The sequence below is a fragment of the Hoplias malabaricus genome, unplaced genomic scaffold (genome assembly GCF_029633855.1).
Source record: "Hoplias malabaricus isolate fHopMal1 unplaced genomic scaffold, fHopMal1.hap1 scaffold_345, whole genome shotgun sequence".
Classification (NCBI taxonomy): Eukaryota; Metazoa; Chordata; class Actinopteri; order Characiformes; family Erythrinidae; genus Hoplias; species Hoplias malabaricus.
This window is the reverse complement of record NW_027100921.1, coordinates 1-20,000: the sequence shown is the minus strand read 5'-3', so window position 1 is coordinate 20,000 and position 20,000 is coordinate 1. Positions and strand designations below refer to the sequence as shown.

The window sequence follows — 20,000 nt, the reverse complement described above, 5'->3', positions numbered from 1 at the left end:
GTCTGAGTAAACATTAACTCGGTTACCAGTCCATGATTAATTTGAATGGATACACAAAAAAAAAGAAAAAATAACCAAAAAAAAAAACAATTTACAGTGTTTTTTACAATATTTACAGTTTTTTTGTTTTTGTTTGTTTTTTTGGGGGTAAATGTACATCTCACCACAGTCCAGTCTTAAAAACCTGACAGGCCTGATCTTGTTATTCATCATTGTCCCTAAATATACTTTTGCCACGGCTTAAACCTAGTGCTTAGTACATTTGAGTGAAACAGAGCGCTGTATGGTCCAGGACTAGGGTTAATCTTGACCCTGTATGACCCTACGGCTAACGCCACATCATCACCTCAGAGGCTCTTTAAATCCAATTTTGTGACATCATCAGAAACATCCTGTGGTGTCCCAGCCAATTACAAGGCAGCATCCCTTTTGTTTTGTTGTTGTTATTGTTGTTTTTTAGTGGGTGGTGGTGGTGGTGGTGGTGGTGGGGGGGTTCTTATTTGTTTTTGTTGTCTGACCATGTGACCAGCTCGTTAGCCCTCCCGACCAATCACATTACAGAAATCCCATTTGCCCCCCTCGTGAAAGGGCCTTCGGAACATCACCATGGCGACGGGCTTGGATGGCAGCCATTTTGCTGCCTGTTTCTCTCCCAGCACTTCCTGTGGGTCAGCGGCACACGGCGGCTGGGTAGAGATTAAAAGCCGGACGCACACTGGACCCGTGTTTACCGCAATATTTATAATAACGTTAACGTCCAGTTCGAATAAAACGTAGCGCTGTGACCCATCGTAGTGAATTAATATTGAATTTATTTCCAAAAATCCACACCATTTTTTTTCATATTTCATTCAAATGTTGAACAATAAAAATATTAAATATTATTTTATGTGAAAGTAATATCTAAAATTAAACACAGTCCCAAATCAAATCAAACTTGTTTAATAAACGGAATGAAAATATAACAATGTAACAGTGTTTAAATATTAAAACATATTTGGAATAAAGCTTAATTAGATCTAGATTTGATTGTATTTCACATCATATGTTTAATTGTAAAATGCCTCAGGTTTCAAAAGCGTCCCCATATTGTCCCCATATTCTTCATGAATTGAATAAATAAGTGCATAGTGTTATTTAAATATTTAAATGAGTATTTAAATGAGAACAGTAGGTTTGTATGGAATTACAGGTTTAAAGTACGTATTCGTTTTATATTTTACAGTTTTGCGATGCATTTATACAGAATAGCAACAATGTGTGTGTGTGTGTGTGTGTGTGAGAGAGAGAGAGAGAGAGAGAGTTGCATTTGTATAAAGTTCATCCTCTGGATGCCATATTTTTTTTCATTTTTATTTACATTTTTAATTATTCTCCATTTTTTTTAATAACGTAAATAAAACATAAAATTCCATTAAAATTCACAACGCTGTATAAGGATGTGATTGTTATTCTTCCAAAATGAAATGTGATTTGTGCAAGAATGCCCAAACTTCACGTGTGTGTGTGTGTGTGTGTGTGTGTGTGTGTGTGTGTGTGTGTGTGTGTGTGTGTGTGTGTGTGTGTGTGTGTGTGTGTGTAAAGCGAGCGGATAGTAAGCGAGTGTGGCAGCCTCAGACATATGGCAGTAATTAGATTAAACCAGAGGAGGAGAGCGAGCGGGCGCACTTGCCAAAAATGTGCGCACCTGAAAGGCAGAGGGAATAATAAAAAAAGGCTGCAGCGCAAAGAAAAATAATAAATAAAAAAATCTGTCACCTGTGGAAATATACCTGCTTTTTCATCCTTTAATTACCGCCCTCTCCTCTAATGCACTCCCCTTTTTTTCCCTCCCGTGTCGACTCCTTCACAGATATTACACTCTGTCTGATCTGACACGACGGAGAATTACCTCCTCGACCCGGCCCTCGCCGAGAGGACGACAACAAACCCGGGTTGTTTTTTCTCTCTCTCGTTTGTTTGCACATCCCTCTCTAGTTTCTACCCGTCCTCATCATCCCCAGCTCTCATCTGCTTCTGAAACCTAGGAGGCCTCCAAATCATTACGGTTTGCGGTCGTATTTTTTCAGAAGAAGGAAAAACAGAAGTAGAAACGACTAATGAAAACAGTGTGATGAGACACCCCCCCCCCCCCCCCCCCCCAAAGTAATTTCAGTGTCGTTTCTGTTTGTGTATTTATTTTATATTTCCAGAAAAATAGATAGAAAGTTGACACTGTAGCTGTATCCCCATTCTGTATCTAATACTAACTCTAGTGTTTGAGTGTGTAGTGTGTGAAAGGTGAGCGCATTAAAAACCCACACTGTACGCTTCAAACCAGGTGAATGTTGAGGGTAGCGATGATGGACACTGATATCCCACAATGCAACAGAAAACTGAAAGGAAGGAGCTTCTAATGTTTGGAAAATATTCTCTGTCCCAAATAGTGCCCTACTCCCTACAAAGTGCACTGCACCTAATATTACTACCCTCAGTGCACTACATAAGGACTGGCGCCCCCTTCAGGGTGTATTCATGTCTTGCGCCCAATGATTCCAGGTAGGCTCTGGACCCACCGCGACCCTGAACTGGATAAGGGTTACAGATAATGAATGAATGAGTGCACTACATGTTAGACGTAGGGACGTGAAGCTTATATGGAATATAAGTGGTTTTATTATCTATTTTAGTGCAGAAGCTGTTAATTTTTGACATACACTGCGCACTACACTGTGTGGAGGGTGATATAAAAATGGCAGCCGCATTTACAGTTACAGCCGCAGCTTTGCCATATTTGCCACATCCTGTTAGTGAGAAACAGTGTAGTGTGTTAATATTTTGTGTACTAACCTGACTAATGTATATTATTAAGCTTAGTACATACACTGTAAAAAATTGCTGTAAATTTACAGCAAATCTGTTACAGTATTTACAGTAAATTATTGTATTATTCAATTACAGTAATATGCTGTAAATTTGAAATACAGCAGTGTTCCTGTAAAAATACGGTAAATGCCTGGGAACTCTGCTGCCACTATTTTACTGTAAAATTCACATATATTCTGTATATTTTGAATGTTTAACACAGAATTGGGACACAGCCTATTATTATTTCCATGCAAAACAATTTATGATGATGCACGTTTGTTTTATCTTTATAACAATACAGTTTTGGTATAGTGTGTGTGTGTGTGTGTGTGTGTGATTAAGGGTAAATGACATGTAGGTGGAGACTTGGAGGTATAACCGGAAATTGAGACAGAAATATAAATAGAAGCAGAGCTGTAAATGGAGGTGGAGGTGGAACTGAAATTGGAAATATGGAAATTGAAGTCAAAGCACTTGTGGAGACACAGATGGAGTTTGAGACTCCAATGTTATCTGTAACATTTGCTTTTTTTCAAAGACAAATCTATATTTAATTCCATAACAGGCTCCTTAAGGTGATGCAGGTTTGTTGTGACAGGAGGGAGCTGAGGCGGAGATGTTGGTGCAGGTGGAAATGGAATGGAGGTGTAGGTGGAGGCAGAGATGGAGAAATGAAGATGGAGGTCCCTCTCTCTTCCTCCTTTGGCCATAGGCTGGGGATCTATTCCGCTGTTCATCTTTTTGCTTTGAGGAACCATAATGAATGCATTAGGGTATGGAGGGATCGGGCCAGGACTGGCCACTTTAATGCAGGGAGCGATGGGCAGAATATCCCTCTCTCTCTCTCTTTCTCTCTCATTGAAATGAGTGTTGTGGAGGAAAGGACGGCTGGTGGTGGCAGCGGCGTTTTTCCACGAGAGGGAAATTGAGTGTGTTCTTCAGGCCCAGCGGAGATTTCCAGCCGTCAGAAAGATCAATAACACCTCCTGCTACGGACCGCATGCGGAGCCTGGCAATCATAACCTGCCCGAGTATCTCTCTTTCTCTCGCTCTCTCTCACACACACACACACACACATGAGTCTACATTACGACTAAAGCAATCTCCACTCATGGTAATGCAGGGTTGTGGACTTAAGAGGTGGGTTTGAACGTGCTTTAGGTCAAGTTGCCTGGACGAGCTGAGAGATGGACCACAGACAAAATGGTCTCCAGAAACGTTTGTAGCGTATGAAAATGCTGCCACTGACTCTTTGGAGACCTGTAGGTGATGGTTATGTCTACGATTATTAATCTTAAAGTAACACCGTGTAATAGTTCTACCTTAAAACTCCAGCTTCAAAATCATTATGATGCTTCGCTGAGCTGCAGTATGGTGAATAGGGCCTCGGTCACTGATACTGTGGGCTCAGCACTGCAGAAACTGCACTATGTAACCTTTGAGGGGGGTTAGGAAACCGCTTTCCTTGTGTTCCTTTAATTAATAATTGATCCCTCCCATTTATTACCTCCACAGTCATCACAACGTAGTCTTATTCTGTGGTACAACAAGCAACCAAAATAATACAGCATTTTAGAGCAATATTTAGAGACACTTTCATAGAACTATGTCGCCCCCTACACTTCCTGCTGTGTATTGCACTCTGTCAGATCGACTACATGTAGTATTTGAACAGTCAAGAGCAATCAAGACCTAGGTTCCAGGCCAGGATTTTAAAATTGTGGCCTGGAATCTGGATCCAGGGAAAGAACAGAATTTCTATCGCCCCCTACACTTCCTGTGGTGTAATGCGATCTGTCACGGTGATCCCGAGGATCAGAAAAACATTACAGAGCAATTTAAAATAAAACGGCTAAAGCCATGTTGGCCACTCCACGTTTTGTTGTGTATTTTGTGTCACATGATCAACTAGATCATATGGACTTTACAGAGCATTCGGATATAAGCTTTTTGATTCATATGAATGGTTTCTAAAGCTGGGGAAATGATGGACAGATCCGTGTTTTATTGCACTGTAACGTTTTCTGTGTATGAAGAGTCCTGCTTTGTCTTCAGGGTTTTGATATAAGAGCTGCCACCAACGACAGATCCAGCTCAGGGTTTTCTGTGTTTCTAACAATGTCACTCCCGGCGACAGCCAGTGGCCCGTAGGGATGTTTCTTACCCATGCTTTCCACTAGTGGGCGCCACCGGTGGCACAGCTATAATCAAGCACAGGATAAATCTGTTAAGACAACAATGGTGACAGCGCAGATCCATTTTCCGACACATGTGGGACGGAGGGAATAAAAGAATGAAAGGAAAGAGGAGGTGTGTCAGAGCTCAGCTGGTAATCCGGTTTCTGATCTGAAAAGGGAAGACGGAGAGATCGGTGACAATGTCTTACAAGAAGCACGTTCTGTTGTTTTCTCCCAGAGGTGGCGGCAGTCGTCTCATTGTGGCTTAAAGTCGCTGGCCCCTTCGGTTCTGTTTTCTCCCTTTAAAAAAAAAAGGAAATAAGTAAATGAAAAACAAAAGAACAAGCACTTTGCTTACCTGGCACCTCACCAAGGCAGTGGAACAAAAGACTAAAGGAAGCGAGGGATGGAGGGGGAGGAGAAATAGAAAGCGAGGGATGGATGGAGGGATGGAGAAGGAGAAAGAGAGAGAGGAGAGGAAGAAAGCAGGCAGCGTCGAGTCTTTAAAGGCTTGGTAAAGCAGCACTTTTTTTTTTCCCTTCCTCAGCACCATCTGTGCTGCAGACCTGTTAAACCCGAAGAGCTCTGCAGTTACCCAGAGTTCCTATGGCCGTAGCCATGGCAACACGTGCACTCTCGCACACGCAGATGTATGTGCAGACAGGGCATAGCATTAGACTGTATTTTCCGATGTTCAGATTGACTTAAAACTCTAAGAAGTCTTTGTGTAAATGTAAACTGTCGATTTGTCTCCAAAAGACGTTCTCCAACAGACAAACTTCTTGAGATCACAGTGAAAATAGTCATGAAGCGAACAACACAAAACCAAAGCCAAGACTCAAACAGGCAGCTGTCAAACTGTGAGGAAGAAACACTTCCATAAGATCATGCGGAGGGACCTCTGAGAAGAATCAAGATCCAAAGGTAACTCCTGTGAGGTCATGAGGAAAAACCAGTTTCAGAGTCAGGGGCAAACAAGGAGTAACCAGTGAGTACTAATGACTGAAAAGTAAAGTTATGTAGGTTCATGAGAAGAACCAAGGCTCAACAGAAGAACCTCTCCAAGAGAGAGCACCATTCCACTGAGAGGAACCAAGACTCAAAAGTAAGATTCACTGAGAATCACTAAAAAAAAGGTACATGGAGTCAAAACGTACCACTCTCTAGGGTCATGAGAAGGAACCCGTGAGAGGAATCAAGACTCAGAAAGACTCAATTCACAGAATGAATTCCCAAAATCATTGTAATTAACAACTGAAAGGTACCAAGACTCAAAATGAGAACCTTCTCACATCCACCGAGAGGAACAAAGGCTCAAAGGTAAAACTCCCTGAAGTCATGAGAAGGACCCAATGAGAAGAATCAACCCAGTAAACAATTAGCCGTTGATTCAACGTTGAAATAACGTAATGACTGCCGTCTAATCAATGTTCTCTTAAGGTTGAAAATGAAAGTTGAAAAGACGTCCAAACACAGACATTGAAAAGACGACTATTAGACGTATTTTGGACGTCCATTGACGTTATTAATTGGTCTCGAAATAAATTATTTGTATAAAACTCATTTTGGACGTCCACTGACGTTATCGATTGGTCACCACTTAACTAACTTATTAAGATGGATTTTGGACATCCATTGATCTTTAAAATATGCCCTTGATGGACAGACTACTTTTAGACCTATTTTGAACGTCCAGGGACGTTCCTTGTTTACTGGGAAGTCTCGAAAAGCAACTTCCATGTCTATATGAAGAAGAACCAAAAGTCAAAACAAGAACCAAGTCTCAAACCGAAAGATGATGAGAATTAACAACGGAAAGGTACCAAGAAACTCCTTAAAAGCATGAGAAAGAAACTCTGAGAGGAACAAAGAGTCTGAAATAGAACCATGATTAGAGAAGCTGGGTATGTGGAACACATACAGAGTGCTAGATATGAGAACATGTTCAGGAAGTTCTAGATCATTGTTAACTGAGGCCAGTGTCCTTGAATGAATTTCCCAACAACCTGTTGTTAACTAAGTAGAGATAATAGTTTAAATGTTGAGTTGATTTGCCAGACACTTTCAGAACAGAGATTCTCAGAGGAAAAGCTGGATTTCGCTAGCTTTGCTAATGAGAAAAAGCTTATATCCTGGCTTTGATTAGCCAGACGTTCCAAATCCCGTCTGCTCTTTCATCTTAAACCTGGGAGGTTTGTTGGAAAGTGGTCTAAAATTAGCAAACCAGAGGCGGACAGTTGGAGTGAAAACCTTCCCAACAGTGGAATGTGGCACGTTAGCTAGCATGCTAACACAAGTTTCCTCTACATTTCAGCACTTTTTCACAAGTTTCTGACAAGCTGTTAGCATTTTTCAACTTTAGCTTGTCCTTGAATTCTGCCAGTGTATTCATTGTTTACTTGCTTGCAAATGTTAGCATGTGTTAGCTGTCCTAGCATTCCTCGTACACGACACACACACGCCAGGGTTTTCCAGCTACGAGGCCTCGTTTTTATCGAAGCCATGGTCAATTAAAAGCTGAAAATTGCTGAGTAGAATGCCTTTGATCAGGATGCGATTGGCCTGGGCTCCCTGTTCCCTCCGCTCCTCCACCATCTTGAATTCATTTGCAGGCAGCCGTGTAAACAAGCTCAAATTGGGCTCCTTTTCGCCTGCCGTGTCCGGGACAGACAGCTGCGGCTTCCTCCCCCCTCCCTCCCTCCTTTGCTCCCACTCTCCGTCTTGCTCTCTAACTCTTTAATCCACTACAAAGGCCAAGATGGTCATCTTGAACATTTCGAAACTTTGGGATGTGACAACGTTGACCAAAGCAAAACTCACAAATCCCAGAGTTCCTTTCGGCAACTGATTTTGGTTTAGTTTTAGTTTTTTGACAGAAATGTGTAGTAGTTTACAGTAATCCCTCGCTACTTCGTGGTTCATCTTTCGAGGATTCACTACTTCGTGAGTTTTTTCACGGGGGCTTATGGGCGCTACATCGCCTAAAAATATCATTTTCTTATGGTGTGTAAATTAAAAGTATTTTTTTATTATTTCCATGTATTAGACTGGGGCTGTAGGTGACTAAATATATAATTTACAAGTGTTTCTTACGTACAGTACATGTGTTGTTCATGTCCACATCCGAGTGAAATTTACTGACGCTAAATCACAGCTTAGGAATGACTCTATTAAAGAAAATGGTAGGATATCACATGTAGCTCCAGCTGAAAAACATTATAGAACCACTGTTTAATGCAAAGGGTGGGGTGTTAACAGTAACAGGGAGGGGTTTAAAAGTCCAAATACTCATTAAATACATAAAAAAATATCTTTCCTCTACTTCACGGAAATTCGTTTTTCGTGGATGGCCTTGAAACGCATTCCTCGCGAAAAACGAGGGATCACTGAAGTCTCATTTTAGTTCTTTAATTATTGTTAAAAAAACATTTTAATCTAGTTTATCCTAATTAAATAATAATAATAAATAATATCCTAAATAAATAATAAATAATTTCATAAACAGTTGCTTAAAGTTATGTTATATTTAACATCCAGAATTATGGAAGGAAAAAACCGAGAGTGATTCAACTCCAACCGTTGATACGAGTGACTCGCAGATGTTCAAAGAATCAATTCAGGGACTCGACTCTTCATCACTACACTAAACTCAACTAAAGTTTACTTGAAGTGTCTGCTCACTGTTTAGAGATATCACTGTACACTTGGCACAAAGAGCACACCGCAGTATCTGCCTCTGTGTCTCGTGACTATGGGGAAGAGGGTTTTCATTCCACGGCAGTCCTGCTGAGCTGGGTCTCTGTTCACGGTGAACATAAAGTCAAAGGAAATGTAGATTTGACTCCCAAAGAACTGTTAAAAGCATCGGTTCTCTTTAGAACCATGATCCCTATATGGAGGGATTTGTTTGCCTCCGTGGTTCTTTGCATGGTGTTATTCGCAGAACCATTTTTAAAGAGTGTATAAGAAGGACGTAGGACATTTAATCCATAACAATACAGTGTTATAAAAGGCCTGTGTGTAATGTTTATGAACATATATTAGCATGTTTATCCAAACACTCAAAATAGTGGCTAGTCTGATACTTCTGATGTTAGAGGATTAGTTCTGGGACAAAAACACCACTCCAACTGATCCCAAAGTTATTGAGAAGAGTGCTGTCCCTCCAGAGAACACGGTTCCACTGTTCCAAGGTTCTACTCTTCCACTGTTCTGTTGTGAATACAAGCTACGTCAAGCATGGCATTGGGTAAAATGACCTTAGACTTAACGTGACCTTAAATCTAATCACTAAAGGAATTCATTCTCAATCTCTCTCTCTCTCTCTCTCTCTCTCTTTCTCTCTCTTCTCTCTCTCTCTCTCTCTCTCTCTCTCTCTCTCTCTCTCTCTCTCTCTCTCTCTCTCCCCCTCCAAAATTACTTGGCAGTAGAACATAGAGCAGTAAAGCTGTGTGAGTTTATGAGTTAGCTATGCCTTTCATCATATGGGGCAAGCATGTTTGTGTGTGTGTGTGTGTGTGTGTGTCTGTGTTTTCCCTCCATACATGAAAGTGTGTTAAACACTTGTCACAATAATCAAAACTGAATTCAGAAGGTGGTGTGTCCAGTGAAGTCAGTTAACCACGGTGGCTTTCCTACCCCCCTCCAAAACGTACATAGAGTTGTTTCTGCAGTGCTGAACCCAGAGAAGCGGAAACAGAGGCTCTGTTCTCCATGTTACAGCTCAGAGGAGCCCCACAATGATTTTGAAGCTGTAATTTTAAAGTAAAAATGTTACATATTGTTACTTTAAGGGTGCTATTTCTCACATGCTCTTTCATGGTTAGGAGTTGATCCACAAGGGGGTGCTATACAATGCGTTCAGTCATGAATACTGTGTCTGTTTAGGTTTCTAACCCCAGTGCGATCCTCTACACTGCTATATATATATTTTAAGAGCAAGAGAGAGATTTAGGTATTTACAGGTATTTATTGCTGCCACTGGAGTCTACAGTCAATATTTTCACACACACACACACACACACACACAGCGGTGATGGAGAGAGTGTGAGAGATAAAGCAGTGAGTGATTCTGCCATGGCGCTGCACACATACAGCATAGAGTATTTATAACTGACCACATGTATAAAAGGGCCTTAAAGTCGCTACACACACACACACACACTATGGCCAACCTTTCATCTGTAATCAAGTGTAGTAACAGGGACTTTGTCCTGGAATTTGGGAATAGTGTGTGTGTGTGTGTGTGTGTGTGTGTGTGTGTGTGTGTGTGTGTGTGTGTGTGTGTGTGTGTGTGGGTGGGTGGGTGCATGCACGCATATGCTCGCCCCCTCACTGCAATAGCTGTGTGTGAAATGTGCTTCCTGACTATATTGACATCTGCCCTGGTGTTCTCCTCAACCCCCCTCTGATACACACACACACACACACAGGCTCAGAGTCACAGGTGCAGTGCTGCGGAGGGAGGCACTTGTCCTCGCGTGGTGCGCTCTAATCAAGCCACAGGAAGCCACGAGTCCTCGGGGAGTCCGCCTGTGTGTGTGTGTGAGTGTGTGTGTGTGTGTGTGTGTGTGTGTGTGTGTGTGTGTGTGTGTGTGTGTGTATGTTTGTGTGTGTTTGAGAGAGCGAGAGCAAGAGAGAGAGAGAGAGAGTAATATGTCTGTAATTGCATAGATGTGCATGCATTCGTGTTTTCTTTTTGTGCACACTCCTCATTTGTGGGTGAATGTGCGTTTGTCCGATTGTGTGTGTGTGTGTGTGTGTGTGTGTGTGTGAGAGAGAGAGAGAGAGAGAGAGAGAGAGAGAGAGAGAGAGAGAGAGAGAGAGAGAGAGAGAGAGAGAGAGAGCTCTGGATCATGTGGAATACATTAGTGTGTGATGGGGAGAGCAGGCCTGGGGGCTGCATGCCTGTGTTGCGCTCCTCCATCTGGGGAACATTACAGCAATCGCAGGTTGATAGAATGAAGTCCAGGGTTAGGGGTGGGACTTCCTTCCGGATTCTCTCTCTCTCTCTCTTCATATTTCATTTCTTTATGTCAGTCTTTTTATCTCTCTGTCTGTCTATTAGCGTCTGAGTCCTTTCTCTTTTTCTTTGTTGTTATTCTCTCTCTCTCTCTCTCTCTCTCTCTCTCTCTCTCTCTCTCTCTCTCTCTCTCTCTCTCTCCCTGTTAAGTGTATACATGCCATCTACTATAAAGACAATAGCAGAACATCAAACACACACACACACAGAGTAATGAACCCTGTCTTAACCCTCTCATCCCCAGTGTGTTAAATCTCCTTTAGTTACACTGTTGCTAATTAGCGTCCATAGACTTCCATTACCTGTTAGCAACGTTAGCCTCGAGCTCCTGCGGATTCTGGAACCTGTCTGTTACTCACTCTGCTCTAACTGCTCCCTGTGGAGGCCTTGCGTGCCAAGCCCTTCTACCAGATGTGTGTGTGTGTGTGTGTGTGTGTGTGTGTGTGTGTGTGTGTGTTTGTGTGGAGGGAATGATGTCATGCCTACGCTGGAAATAGAAGTCATGATACTGACCAGACGCTCGCTGGTCAAAAGAGCGCCTCTTCCTTTCCAATTAAGAGGGACAAAGACGTGTGTGTGTGTGTGTGTGTGTGTGTGTTCATTTCAAAGCTACAGCATCCAAATACCACATCTAAGCCTTGTCCACACTAATAAATTTGAAGACAGTGCTTTTAAATCAAGTTTTGGAGTCGACTGTGAGATCCCAGTGGTGCATCAAAGTAATGGTGATGGACCACGGAGCTGTAATAAGGAGAGCAGAGAGCCCGTCCTTACTACTCAGGGCTCAGCACTGCAGAAACTGCACTATGGAACCCCCACCCTCCCCAATAACAGGAGTGTGCTGTAAAAACGAATAAAACCAGGTGCAGCCCCAGGAGCAAAATAATTAAATATAAATCGTACCTATTTTTCTCATTCATTATTTTTTTATTTTCCACCTCCTGAAGTGAGTGTCTTGTGTACACCGGATTATCATGTAGTCATCCGGCAATCATTGCATTCTGGGATTTGTAGTCTCTAGCTTTGACTGTTGAATTCTGGAGGGCGCTGTCCCATGGCCTCTATGGTTACATTCTGGCATTCGTAGTCTCTGGCTGTGATTGCATTCTGGGATTTGTAGTCCGTTGTCCTGAGTCTCCTGTATCTGTGTTTCACAGGTGTATGCGCCGCCTGCCAGCACTGCCGATTATAACCGGGACTCGCCGGGTTACCCGTCCTCAAAAGCCCCCAGCGGCAGCTTCCCCAGCTCCTTCTTTATGCCAGGTAACACACACACACACACACACACACACAGGAGGATGCTACTACAAAAATATAACATCACACAATATTAACCACAACCAAAACATATTAGAGCCATGCTTGAGTTGGTATACCCGTTTCCTGACTGTTGGATTGTGGGAAATGTAGTCTTATGCTCATTAAGCACAGTAGGTCCTTAAATGAGATAAAACACATGGTGAAACAAATCTCTCTCTCTCTCTCTCTTTCTCTCTCTCTCTCTCTCTCTCTCTCTCTCTCTCTCTTTCTCTCTCTCTCTCTCTCTCTCTTTCTCTCTCTCTCTCTCTCTCTCTCTCTCTCTCTCTCTCCCTGTCTCAGATGGTCACCACAGTACGGATCCATGGAGTTCCTCCAGTGGCATGAACCAGCCCAGCTACAGCGGCATGCTGGGAAATTCCTCACACGGCCCTCAAAGCAGCAGTTATTGTGGCCTGCACCCGCACGAGAGACTCGTGAGCCTTTTTTGTGCCTCACTAAATCAGTAGTCATGTCTGTTCATTATTCGTTATTGTAACTATTGATTTGTTCATTTCTTGGGGATAATCTTATAATGTTGTATCCAAAATTACTTGTGAGCTTTGGTTTATTATTTATTGTAAAATACTGAATACTAAAACATACAGGAGACGTGATTTCAGAAGCATAAACCTTGTTTTTAAGGATTCTACAGCATCCATCATTATTTGTTCACAGAGTTACCCCTCACACTCCTCGGCGGAGATCAATCCCAGTCTTCCACCGATGTCCACTTTCCATCGCAACAGCGCGACGAATCACTACAGCACCGCATCCTGCACGGCCACCACGAATGGAACGGACAGCGTTATGGGTCAGTATGAACACGCCTGTGTTTGTCCTTGGTTCTGTTTGGGCGGGATTCAGATCTAAGAAGTCTTCTGTCATTAACTCACATCATGGGAAGTTTGACAGCATTGAGTTTGTATAATTATAGCTGATCAGTGCTCTGGTTTCCTCACAAAGTCCAAAAACACACGTTGGTAGGTGGATTGGCGACTCAGAAATGTCTGTAGTGAGTGAATGTGTGAGTGTGTGTCGCCCTGTGAAGGACTGGCGCCCCCTCCAGGGTGAGTTCCTGCCTTGCGCCCAGTGATTGCGGGTAGGCTCCGGACTCACCGCGACTCTGAACTGGATAAATGCTTACAGATAGTGAACGAATGAATGAGCGGTTCTTCGCATTGTGTGAATATTTCATGGAGATTGGACCAGTAGAAATACTCAAAAATTACTTACGTTGATTTCAACTGTAAAGTTGCTGTTTTGGGAGATACATGTTTTTCATTTGACAGCGATGATGTTCAAAGTCAAAGACCACCATTCCAGTTCAAACTGTTAGGAATGAGAGTGACGTAAATGTAGTGTGGGTCTCTGACGTTTGCTCAGTGATGAAATCTTATCCTCTGCTAATTAAGACATATGGCTAACGCTAATGCTTCCAGCTACATGCTACACTACACTTTAGTCCATGTTTATAGATGATTATGTGATAATGGTTATATTTAAAGTGTGATAAATAATGAAAAGCCTCATAATGAAGTCTGTTAGAGATTACTGAGCAACTAATTTGTAGGCTATAGGCTTCCGTTACTTGTTAGCTTCGTCTTAGCCTCGTAGCTCCTAAATTAGCAAACTAGCTAGTTTGGGTTTAAAAAGTGTTTTTATGTTTTCCAACTGACTATAGCTCAGATTTTTAGCCTGATATCAGACTGAACCTCACCGTCGCACTTTAGCTGCGGGTTCATCCTCATTTTAATGCTCTCCTTTCACCTTGAGCTGTCTGATAAATAATCTGATCAGATTGGATAAGATGGAGTGATAGAAGGTATTAAATAGGAAGGGATGAATAATGTTTGTATGCAAATGAGGGATATGCTGAAATAAATCAGACACGCTGCCTTTTAATCCAAAGCAAGGTTCGAGGAGACTTAAATAAGGAAACGGTGTTTACAACAGATGTTGGACCATTTCTGTGAGGATTTGATGGCATCTGGCCATGAAAACAGTCCACAGCCCTGGGCTCGAATTCATTTATTAGAAGGAGATGGGACATAAGGGTTGGCATAAATCTCTAAGACCATTTATGAAATTGAGAACGAAAATAAAAATGAACGTGTCTTTTTTGAGTTTGTTGGGAACGTTTGTTTCATTCCTTATCTGCTTTATTTTCTCCTCCTTGCAGACGTCTCCATATGCTACGAGCCGTCGTCCGGTTCCTCTAAATAAATAAATAATCCCGCGATACAAAACAGGCTGCTTCTTTGTGTCTGTTTATTTTTGTAAAAGATATCGCTGCATTCTTGAGCAATTTCACTCTTGAACCGAAGCACACTGAAATAATAGACAGTAAAGTGGTTCCTGAAGTGCTGCACTGGCTCTCGCTGCAGGAGTTCACAGTGTTTGTTTCTGAGTTATTACTGTTTTTATTTGAAAGTCCATAGGAGATCAGCCTCAGACGTTCTGGACACTTTATTAGAAATACTACCCCCCACTCCCCCACCCCCACCTCCCACCCCTGCCTTCAATTTCAAATACTTTGTATTTCCACCCGTTGGCCAGAGAAAGAGGACGGAGTGATTTGAGGGTAGAAAGATTGAAGGAGAGAGGAGAGAGAATGCGAAAAGAAGGATAGAGAACGTAATGAGTAAAGAACAAGAGAGCGAGAGAGATTGAGTGAACATGTGTATGTATAAGTTGTATCGGAGCTTAAGGAGTTGGAGGAATGAGGTCAGGTTTCAGCTTGAAGGCAGAGAGCTGCACACAAGCGTGTGTTTGTGTGTGTGTGTGTGTGTTGATAGAGGAAATACAGGGTAAGTTGTCTGTTGGGCATAAATTCCCCATCTGGTGGAGAACACTGGAGACTGTCATAAGCAATGGGCAAGGAACAACTCACAGAGGGCAGGGCAGGGCACTACAGTAACACTGTGACATGATTAGTTTAACATTCTGTCAACGTTTCTCTGTGATTTTAGTACCATCCGAATACACAGTCTGTGACTCGGTAAACACTCCAATATTTACCTTCTGTTAAACTAACCCTAGAAATAAATTTGCTGTAAATTAATCCAATGTAAATAGGCTTAGTTAAGTATTACTGGGATAATGTGAAAAGCTTAATATCCTAATGTGTTTCTTATGTTTGTTGTGCAGCGAACCGGGCGCCTAGTGGAGCAGGAAGCAGCTCGCAGACTGGGGACGCTTTAGGAAAAGCCCTGGCTTCGGTGAGTAAGCAGGCCTCAACTGTCCAAGCTAATAAAAACACGCAATGCTTTCAGATCTTTTTGCCAGCGTTGGTCTGGGAGTGTTTTTAAGCACTTTTTCATAACAATGGTTGCTAGGTTGGAGCTAACTTTATAGATCTGTAAATTATGAGAAATAAAGAGGGTACACTGCTTTGAGAAAGCGGCTAGGACAAATAACCTGCCTTCATGCTAATGCTAGCTAAGTTAACTCAACAAATGTATGTAGAGTGCTGTGCAAACATTTTAGTTCCTTGAGAAAATGAGATTTAAAAAGCTATTTATCTGCACTGAAAGAGATTATTTACTCAAACAAATCTAATATTAGAATAAAAACAATATATGAGTATGTAAGTATGAATAAATAAATATATAAAAGTTATGCGTAAGAAATTGGCACAGCACTGTAGCTCTGTTGGAATGCAAAATAAATATTATTTATATTCAAAATCATATGTAGACCACAGCTATGGTGTTTTATTTTCTCACTGCATTGAATGGGATTGTTACCAGCCATATTATTTACTAGCATTACCTGCTAGGATTCATTGTTAGCCACGCTAACCTGCTGGGACAAGGATTAAAAACAAATGGACATATGATAAATGTAAATCTAAATTGTTAACATTTATTTTGATCAGTTTCATTGGTAGAGAGTGATATTAGCTATTTTAAAATCCCATTCAAGAGAAACTAAGCAGGTATATATATTTTTAAATCTCTGACAGTGCTTTAGATTGTGGGAAATGTAGCCTTACCAGCGCTAATCTGTTTTGCGCTACAGTATCCCCTCACATTTCTTCACTCAGAGCTAATCAGTTTGCCTTCTTAGCTCATTAGCTAACATTAGCAGCTAGCGTTCGCCTGTCATTATGAAAGGGGTCTTTAAAGTGAGGGTCTCTGTTTGTTCCGGCGCTTTACGGCTGGTTAGCATTTCTCTGGGGTGCGTCCGTGGAGAGCTGGGTAATTGAAAGGTGATTAAATATGTGTTTAGTTTTGCTTACGAAGGGCAGAACGCTGGTGAGGTAATTAGTTTGTGTGTAGTGTGTGGTACGTGTGCGGCGGGTGGTGTTTATGTCAGTGTACTGTCAAACAATCACAGTTCTCTTCAGAAAAAAGATCAGCAGTTTGGAGAAAAATACTGGGAACAAACACACACACACACACACACACACACACAGAGGAAAAAAAAACATTGTGGATTAAAGAGACAATATCCAAAAAATTATATGCAGAGCATATTCTTATCTTTTTGTTCCTATACTTTTAAGACTTATCTACTATATGTAAATGAGGTCTGTTCTGATTGGCTGCATTGTATTTTCCATCACCCAAGTACAAAAGCTGAACTGCTGAAGGTGGATTAGGCAGATCTAAATGGGTCAGGTTTCGTGACATCACAAATCTTAATTCAAAATGACTCACTTTTGCAGCTTGGTTAACATGTGCTTACACTTTGTCGTCCATTTTATCTCAGTTCTGACCCCTCATTGCCCCCTAGCAGCTCAACACAGAATCACAACACTTTACACTCACAACACACACACACACCAACAGTTCTGCAGCTAAAGTTTTTCAATGATATGGGCTCTTTAATGCTCAGAATCAAATGTTCATGAATGAATTATGGAGCGCTCAGTCAGGACTGTGCACACACACACTCACACACACACCCTCAGTGACTCACTAATTCCTGGATTAAAGCTCCTTAGGGGGCTTTAGTGGAGATGTTTAACATTAATATGCATGCTTAGATTAGACACGTTTCTCTCTCTCTCTCACTCTCCGTGTGTGTGTGTGTGTGTGCCCATTTGTCACGCCTGTGTGTGTTATCATTACAGATCTACTCCCCTGATCACACGAACAACAGCTTCTCCTCTAACCCCTCCACTCCAGTGGGATCTCCTCCCTCGCTCACAGGTAAGAGACGAGAAGAGCAGCCCTTAAAGGCACATTCACAGTACTCCCCCGAGGGGGGTGTGTGGGGGGGGGGCATGAGAAAGATAGATTGATAAGAGATAAAGAGAAGGGTAGAGATGTAAAGCATAGATCAAACAAAAAAAAGAAATATTGAAGGAGGAAAAGTGGAAAAGGAAAGAAAAGATGAGAGTAAAGAGAGGATTGGACTGGGCTGAGAAAGAGAGAGAAATTCTGGAAGAAGAGAAAGAGCTAAAGTAGAGGGAAAGGAATGAAATGAAGATAAATAGATGAGAGGGCGAGCAAAAGAGAGGGGGCAGAGTGTGTGTGTGTGTGAGAGAGAGAGAGAGAGAGAGTGACAGCTGTTTGCACCATCTCAGAGTTTGTCGTGCCAACAAGATGGCGGCCAACGGGAGTCGGCGCCAAAAACCTGTAACTCCACTCATCAGGTCGAGAGAAGGGCTCCAAAACGACCTGTTCCCACGGCAACACACTCTACACCGCACACACACACATAAACAAATACACACACAGGTGTTGTGTCCTCCTGGTCGTTGCCAATTACCGTTGCCTCAGACTGAAGACGGACAGAGGAAGGGTCTTCCGTATTTGGCTTTAATTCCGGTTGAATTCCGGCACGTGGGAATGGTCGGAATTCATCGGCAACACTCCTCACCTGACGGACGTCATGGCTGTTACCGTTACTAACGAGGCCCGGCTGACCGCTCGTCTCCGTCCGCTAATTAATATTCATCAAAGCCTTCGTTAAATGCTATGAAACATCAGACGACGTGTATCAGTACAGACCCCCTGCCACTGAACTTTAACCCCTTCATGAACTGCACCTATACGTAAATGGGTGTAAATCTATATATATTCTTATATTATATTCGTTTTCCAGTTTGTGGATGTAATTATATGCAAATTGGCATAGGGAAATGAGGCTTGATTAAAAAAAACAAAACAATAAAAGACCATAACAACAACATAATTAGGTGTAATACACATAATGAGAAGAAGGGGATGAGAATGGAGGGAGAGAGAGAGAGAGAAGGGCCATGGAGGAAGGAAGCGAGGGATGAATGAATGCACTCTCGTCCCCTTTCTTAATTGGCTGCGTAATTTTCTGCCGGTGGTCTGCATCTTAATGAGATCCACCTTAAAAAGGGACACCTTAATGAGGTTTACCTTAACGAGAGGCCCCTCGACAAGAGGCGGGCTATCAAGCACTTGAAAGACAGTGATGAAAGAGAGAGAGAGAGAGAGGGAGAGGGAGAGAGAGGGAGAGGGAGAGGGAGAGAGAGGGAGAGGGAGAGGGAGAGAGAGAGAGAGAGAGAGAGAGAGAGGTGTAAGAGAAATACAATCATAAGTAATAAAGCAGTAATGATTTTTAACTGCTGGCCAGACACGGTGAATGTGTGCCTGGTTTTTGTCACATTGTGAGGACCTAAACCTGTTCACACAGGTCTTTTGTTCCTTGTGGGAAATGTAAGTTGTAATCAATGCTGTGGTAAAGACTGGTTTTAGGGTTAAGTTTAGGGTTAGTACTGAAGTAAAGATTAAGCTAGGCTTATTTATGGTTAGTTTGGTTCTCAACTAAATGTATGGAAGTCTATGTCAAGTCCTGGCAATGCATGAAAACAGGGTTGTGTGTGTAAACCCCATTCATCTTGGAGCACAGGCGCAGCCAAGCAGGAGTGTGTGAACAGGCTTTTATCCTCCTGTCACTAACATTAAGAGCTATAACCTACACACACACACACACACAGAGAGAGAGAGAGAGAGAGAGAGAGAGAGACACACAAGAGACAGAGAAAGAGCAGGCATAATCAAGGTGAATAACTGCCGAGGGGGTGGGGTCCTGATCTGATTTTCTCTTCTCCTCCAGCTCCTAGTTCGGCGGTGTGGTCCAGAAATGGTCAGGGGCGTCATCCCCCAACTATGAAGCCCCCCTGCACTCGCTGGTAAGTTCCATTGATTTATATGGACCCTCAAATCAATCAATCAGTCACTAAACCAATGAGTGGCTCCGTTGTTACTGAGATATCTCTCTCTCTGTAGCAGAGTCGTATAGAGGACAGGTTGGAGAGACTGGACGATGCGATCCACGTCCTGCAGAGGCACGCGGTGGGTCCGTCCACGGCGATGTCGGGCGCTCACGCCGAGCTGCACAACCTCATCGCGCCGTCCCACTCGCACAACGGCGCCATGAGCAGTCTCGGAAGCGGATACGGGACCGGCCTGCTCTCCTCCAACAGACACTCGCTCATGGTAGGACCCCATTCTTTCACTCGCCGTGCCTCCTCCGAGCCGCTGGGGTCAGGGGTCCGTGTGATGCCTAACGTACACTTCCTGTGAGGTGTTTGGAGTTTACCTGAGCTGGGGGTCGAACCCTGGCCTGCTTTGTCTTCCTCGGGCTTGTGGTTAAGGCCAGGCTGCTGTAGAGCGGCACAGTGGGGAATGAAGGAGTGATGGAGGGGAAGAGAATCTGATAGAGTGTGT

At 42.7% G+C, this 20,000-nt stretch overlaps 1 protein-coding gene across 1 annotated transcript in view; it reads left to right on the top strand.

Moving 5' to 3' along the window:
• The window catches only part of LOC136682386 (transcription factor 4-like), a gene marked incomplete at its 3' end in the record, with an annotated part of 29,843 nt that extends 10,002 nt beyond the window's left edge, over positions 1–19,841 (top strand). Inside the window, 8 exon segments of the mRNA XM_066658867.1 lie at positions 12,204–12,309; positions 12,646–12,779; positions 13,021–13,156; positions 15,493–15,563; positions 17,423–17,501; positions 19,387–19,416; positions 19,419–19,462; positions 19,560–19,841. Of these exon segments, the coding sequence (XP_066514964.1) occupies positions 12,204–12,309; positions 12,646–12,779; positions 13,021–13,156; positions 15,493–15,563; positions 17,423–17,501; positions 19,387–19,416; positions 19,419–19,462; positions 19,560–19,841 (882 nt within the window).
• Between the last annotated feature and the right edge of the window lie 159 nt (positions 19,842–20,000).